A 6,636-nucleotide genomic window follows, 5' to 3' on the forward strand; every position below is an offset into this window, starting at 1 on the left:
GTCTCTCTCTCTCTCTCTCTCTCTCTCTCTCTCTCTCTCCCCCTCTCATCTCTTTCTCCCTCTCTACCTGAGGGCTGGACTTTGTGCAAAAATGCTAAGTGTAGTGATATTACTACAACTTTTCAAATACTCTGGGAATGAAAACTACTTATCTAGCAGCTGACATCTGAGAGATCAGTGTTAAACTCTCTGCCTCCAGGTTTCCTAGCAAATCTGCTTCTGCTTTTCTCTAGAACCAAAGAACCTCTCTTTCATGCATGCATGTATTTATTCATTCATTCAGAGATCACCTCTTGGCATGCCTGCCACATATTAGATGCTGAGGGAAACTCATATATAAAGGTAGCCTTCATGGGGACTGGCACTACAAGATATCATTCATTTTCTCCCCTTTATACAGGTGTCTGAAGCAACGATGGCAGCAGTACCTGAACTCACCAGTGAAATGATGGATTACTACAGGTCAGTGGGAAGACTACAACCTGTAATGCAAACAGAGTTCCTCTTTTAAGACTAGAGTATTATCTGTGTTTGCAGAGAAGAATTGTTCCCCAAATTGCTTCTATCAGTGGCAAACAAGGTTCCAAGTAAACTTGGTTTAAAGACTGATTTCACACTACAAGTCCAGGCTTGGGACCCCAAGGCCATCTGGCTATTGCTGCTGCAAGGACACAGACTTCCTGCAGATAGCAAATGGGAAGAAAAAATTCCACGTGGATAATACTTGGAACCTCTTTGCAAAGTTTGGCTTATAGGAGAGGGAGAGCTCAGGTTTTAGCAGACTCTACTGGGCTGGAGATCAGGCCTCAGGATCCAATGGGAGCACCCAGGGTAGCTACCTACCAAACTCAGAATCTTCCTCTAGAGATCACCATGGAATATGCCAGAAGTCACCAGGTAGCTTTGAGTGACACGCTGTTTGTAGTGAAGACTTGTATGCAGAGAAGGAAGAATAATCCTGTTTAGGAGACATAATTGAGCTATGTCTCTGTTTTTATTACAGTGGCAATGAGGATGACCTCTTCTTTGAAGCTGAAGGCTCCAAACAGATGAAGGTAAGACTATGGGAATAGCTCCCAACTCACAGAGGGGTTCTGACACAGGAAAAGCTCCAAGAAAAACGTTCTGGGACACTTTGTTTCTATGGTATTTTGTGATAGAATGGCTCTCACCTCTTCCAGGGAGACAGATACAGGCTACATTACATGCTGACCTGGCCTTTACAACACCCTAGTCACTCATTAACCTTGGGCAACTATGCTTGGTGAGGGCAACAGGGTGTGGTGATGATCTTTGCTATTGCATGCTAGGAAGTTAGCAAGTCTTCAACACAAATTTGGTTTTTCCTTTTAGGGTATGGGTTAAGCTTAAGCTAATGACTTGAGTTAAACTCTAAACCCAGAGAACATGATTTTGAGTATTAACATATGTCTTCCTCCTTGATAGCAGACATATATTCCATGGGGTGGAACTTATGACAAGAAGACATAGAAGAGATAAACAAAAAGATGCACTCAAATTTAAAAGAATACTTGTTGTTTGACCTTGGACAAGTCATTTCGCCCTTTGAAACTCATCTAAAAACCAAGGGGCATGAACTATATAATCTCTGAGATGCTGGCACCCTGGAGCCTTAAGTTCTGAAATACTTTCAATCATAGCTAAGTTCCTCCCAACAAATGGGCATTTTCCAGAGGGCCATGTGATATTCCTGTTGTCTCTTCTTCTTTTGTGATGTTCACTTTCCTAGGGGGCCCAACCCAAACCTAGAGATCTCTTCTTTGTATTCCAAGCTTTTAAACCATTATTAATACCTTAGGGCTTAACCTCAGTTAAGCTATAATAGAGAGTTTTTCTGGGTAAGGGATAAGTGATAACCTATTTCACAAAGAGTACCCACTCTTACAGGATTTACAGAATGCCTATGAGACAGTGCTCTGAATAAGAAAAATTGCAAAGTTGCTGAGTAAGCCTAGGTGAATAGAGAATGTAACGATCATCACTGTCATGAAAAATTAAATCATATTGTTAGAGTATTAGTGACACTAAAAGATATAAAGCCTACGAAGGTGTAAGTGTATGAGGTATGTGGGGAATGTATAAAAAAGATAAACAAGGTAGAAATGGGATTTATTCTAAAAAAAAATAGAATACAAGGTGTCAGAAAGGCCACATTCTAGTTTGGGGTCTGCCTCTAACTTGTCATGTGCCTTTGGGAAAGCCACTTAACCACTCTGGGCTTGAGAGAGATAAGGATTATATTAAGAGCTTGGCCCCTTCTGCCCCTCTGATGTTGAAGCGGGAGTTTGCTGGCTGGACCACTGGACCACACTCACTCCCTGGTCTTCTCCACAGTGCTCCTTCCAGGACCTGGATCTCTGCCCTACGGATGGGGGCATCCAGCTACACGTCTCCCACCAGCACTACAACAAGGATTTCAGGCAGGTTGTGTCGCTGATCGTGGCCATGGAGAAGCTGAGGAACAAGCCAGTTCTCTGCCCAAAGGCCTTCCAGGATGGCGACCTGAGCACCTTCTTTCCCTTCATCTTTGAAGAAGGTATTTAGCGGCAGCTGAGAGCAGGAGAGTAGATCTCCGCTTCCATCCTTCTCAAAGACTATCAGTCAACAGTCAGCTGAACTCCCCCAGAGTTGAAACTCTTTAAAGGTAGAAGGCCCAGCAATGAGAAGCAAATGAAGAAACTTAGATACCAAATCAATTATCTCTTTAGTTGAAACTATTTTTAAAAGAAGACCTTGCTAACTATTGACATTTGCAAATTCCTCACCATTCTCAGCTCCTTTCACTTATATTGATTGTCCCCTACAAGCCTGGGCTGCTGTTATGAGTATTTCACATAGGTAGCTCTGTTGCTAGCCCACAGTGAGTACTAACAGAGCTGAAGCTTGAACCCATGTCTTATGATGCCAGATACAATGTTCTTGCCCACCCACCCCCACTCCTCCCCACCAATGCTATAGTCTGGCTCTGACTGTACCTATTCAGATATCCTCCAAGAAACCAAACTCTGGCACTTCACATCACGAGGCCTGCCCACCTGCTTTTATGACTCAGTAACATATGTGCTTCACATTTCAGAACCCATCTTCTTTGACACATGTGACGATGACTGGGTGTGTGATGGACGTGTACGGTCACTGAACTGCACACTCCGGGATGCTCATCAAAAATGCCTGGTGATGTCTGGCGCATATCAGCTGAAAGCTCTCCACCTCCAGGGACAGGATCTGAACCACCAAGGTAATGGAGACTTCTTGGTTTCCCTTCCTGGCCTCCTGGCAGCTTGCTAATTGTGCATGTTTTGAGCAAAGTAGAATGTTAGGGCATGTGATCAACCTAAGTGAAGAGAAACGTTAAAAAGAACGCATACACTTTTGTTTAGGTCCTAGCAATGACACCAGTTTGATTGTGTGGGTATGTGCTCTTTTTAGCAAGAGGTATAACTTCAAGAAATTAGACAGCTCAGGCCTTGCCAGGCCCATATCCTGCCAAGTCACTGAGGCATAGAACAATGTCAACTCTTCCAGGATATGCGGCCATTTGATGGACATGCCCTAACTGCCTGTGGGTTCTTTCTCCCCATTGCTGAGGTGGAAACAGGAGCAGTGACGTGATAATGTGCCTATCCCCAGACCCACTTCTGCCCCCTTTCCCCAGCATCCTTCCTGCCCAATTCCAGATGGTGCCTTGCCAGATGGTGCCTTGTGGGGAAATTTTACTGACCAGCAGAAACATATCTTTCTGCTGTAACTGGCAAATGTTTCCAGTGTGGGAGCTTATCATTAGCTGGGGAGACCTGCTTGGCACTGTGCCACTGTGTCTAGAGCCCACTTGCAAGGATGTGGGAAAGGGAGCAGAAACACTGGAGGGCAGTGTCACTAGGGATAGCTTCCTGCTCTCAGCCAGACCAAGAGCATCCTGTTTCTTTAGAACTGCATGGTGACCATGGCCGTAGGGCCTGAAACTGAGACCACTGAGACTAAGGAAGATCAAAATTGAGTGTCTCTCTATAGAGCTACTTTTCCCAGCCAAGCTTCTTTACTCCCAGTTCTTCCCACCAACTATCTATGTTCCTAAAACAGCCCTGCTGCCTGCTTTCTTGCAGCAGCTCTGCTTCACCTCTTTCCTAGCTTTCCACATTGATCAAATTGTTCTACTTACACAGATGGACACACTGCCAGTGCGAAGCACTTAAAAATTAGGCCCTTGGCTGGGCACATTGGCCCATGCCTGTGATCCTAGCACTCTGGGAAGATGACAGGAGGAGGATTACTTGAGTTCAGGGGTTCAAGATCAGCCCAGGCAAAAGCAAGAACCCATCACTACTAAAGATAGGAAAATTAGTTGGTGTTGTGATGGGCAACTGTAGTCCTAGCTGCTCAGGAGGATTGCTTAAACCCAGAAGTTGAGGCTGCTGTGAGCCAGGCTGATGCCATGGCACCCTAGCCTGTGCAAAAGAGTGAGACTCTGTCTCAAAAAAAAAAAAAAAAAATTAGGCCCTCCTTTATTCTTCATTGCCACTGCTATGAGGACCTAAGAAACCCTGGGACCTTTACTGGGGAAACCTTGAAAGAATAAATTGATCCCACTATCATCTGTAAGGAGCCAAGCTATCCTTTCTGTCAGGCCAAAGAGCCTCACTGTGGGTTCCCACAGAGGATGCTACATTGTACAAGTCCTGCCCATGAGGTCCAGGGGTTGGGCTGGCCCTGCACCGCTGTGTTCCTAACCACAAGACCCCACCTCTTTTCTTCAGTGGTGTTTTCCATGAGCTTTGTACAAGGAGATGAAAATAGTGACAAAATACCTGTGGCGCTGGGCCTCAAGGAAAAGAATCTGTACCTTTCCTGCGTGATGAAGGATGAGAAGCCCATCCTACAGCTAGAGGTGAGTGTCAGGGGCTGAAGCCCTTCTCAACATCCAGCTGTCCCTTCTCCTTGTCCCCACCTGACCCCCTGAAATCGGGGAACAGGTCTATTTAACAATGTTGCATCAACATAAGTAAATTTAATGTAAGTTTTTAAATGCATGCAAGCTTCACTCCCACTGTAGACAATCAAATCATTTTGTTGATGTTATTATGTCCTGCCATTGTTACCACCCCAGCAGATTATGTTTGTTAGGGTTGCTCTAGTTTAATAGATGACACTTCGGGAAACCAATCAAAAGGACTTAGCATCTTCCCCACATTGTCCCCTCCCACCACCACAAACTCCAGCTTTCCCAGCAAAAGCTTCATTTCCAACTTGATGTTATTCTAGCCAGAACCGTAACATAAGGGAAAATACAGCAGAAGCCCCTGGCAACTATGAAACATAAGAAGCTTTAGGTTAATTTTCATTTTTTAAAAAAAATTCTCACTAAGATTATGCTTCAGAATTTTATACTAAGTTCAGAGAATAAGGGCTCTTTCAGCAAGCCCACAAAAAGGTGGAGGAGCCCCAAAGATAAGGCAGGAGCCTGGTTCCTGATCCTGCAGCCTGCACATCCATTTCCTCTCTAGCTGACCCAGAGAAGAGTATTACCATAGCATCTTTGCCCCTTCCCTCACAAAAAGTCTTCTTTCTTTTTTGCTGCAGAGTGTGGACCCTAAAAGTTACCCAAAGAGGAAGATGGAAAAGCGATTTGTCTTCAACAAGATAGAAACCAACAACAAGGTGGAATTTGAGTCTGCCCAGTTCCCCAACTGGTACATCAGCACCTCTCAAGCGCAAAACATGCCCGTCTTCCTGGGAAAGACCAAAGGTGGTGAGGATATAGTGGACTTCACCATGCAATTCTTATCTTCCTGAAGAGAGCTATACCCAGAGGGCCCACATGTGCTGAGTGTGTAGACTCAACTCCCAGGGCTGGCAGAAAAGAACTAGAAAGATTTTGAGTGTGCTGCAGGCTGGACTTTGCTGTTGTCTACCCCAAGGCCCAGATGCCTTTCTTGGGGTAGGGCTAAGATCTCCTGCCCACCTGCCAGAGGATCAGCTCTCTCTTCCTAGGTCTCTTCTGCTGAGCCAGGTCTCTCTCACCTCTCCTACCCACTCAAAACCATCCTGACAGAAACCATGGCACATTTGGTTCAAAGAAATCCTCTATCCTTTGTTCCCCAATTCTGATGAGCAGCCATTTAACTGTTTATTTATTTATTTATTTGATGGGTCTATTTAATTTAACTCAAGAGGGCCAAGGCCATTTTAATATCTATTGAATCAACTGAATGTGAACTGGGGTGCTACCCTCAAATCAAGTCCTTTTTCTGAAGCTGAAAATAAATAACCTCATATTATTTAAATGGGACTATGTATAAATGAGGACAAATGCTGGAACTCTTTTAATGGTTCTGAAATAAATTTCACAGAAAAAAAAATTGTCTACCCTGATAATTGACTTGTCTTGGATGTGATAGCTGAAGGTGAAGATAGATGGGGTCATGAGTGTTCTCCACAGGGAGCTGGAGTTGCTCACTGCTGAGGGCTGCAACACATCAAGGAATATCCCTGCCCACCAAAAACAAGCCTCCCAACCCATTTCCTTTATTTCTGTTTCTCAACAAAGTATATTCAGTGCATATCTGGAAAATAGGACCAGCTGAAGCTTTATAGAGGGCAAAGGTTGGTGGTAATAGG

The 6,636-nt window shown here is 44.5% G+C and overlaps 1 protein-coding gene across 1 annotated transcript in view; it reads left to right on the forward strand.

Annotated features, from left to right (window-relative positions):
• The window catches only part of IL1B (interleukin 1 beta), a 6,515-nt gene extending 196 nt beyond the window's left edge, over window positions 1–6,319 (forward strand). The window contains exons 2-7 of the mRNA XM_012811031.2: window positions 401–462; window positions 1,004–1,055; window positions 2,356–2,557; window positions 3,098–3,259; window positions 4,776–4,906; window positions 5,599–6,319. Coding sequence (XP_012666485.1) covers window positions 416–462; window positions 1,004–1,055; window positions 2,356–2,557; window positions 3,098–3,259; window positions 4,776–4,906; window positions 5,599–5,811 — 807 coding nt within the window. The 5' untranslated portion in view covers window positions 401–415 and the 3' untranslated portion in view covers window positions 5,812–6,319. The remainder of the gene's footprint in view (window positions 1–400; window positions 463–1,003; window positions 1,056–2,355; window positions 2,558–3,097; window positions 3,260–4,775; window positions 4,907–5,598) is intronic.
• Window positions 6,320–6,636: the final 317 nt, after the last annotated feature.

The sequence above is a fragment of the Otolemur garnettii genome, unplaced genomic scaffold, assembly GCF_000181295.1.
Source record: "Otolemur garnettii isolate 467f Iridium unplaced genomic scaffold, OtoGar3 scaffold00148, whole genome shotgun sequence".
Lineage (NCBI taxonomy): Eukaryota > Metazoa > Chordata > Mammalia > Primates > Galagidae > Otolemur > Otolemur garnettii.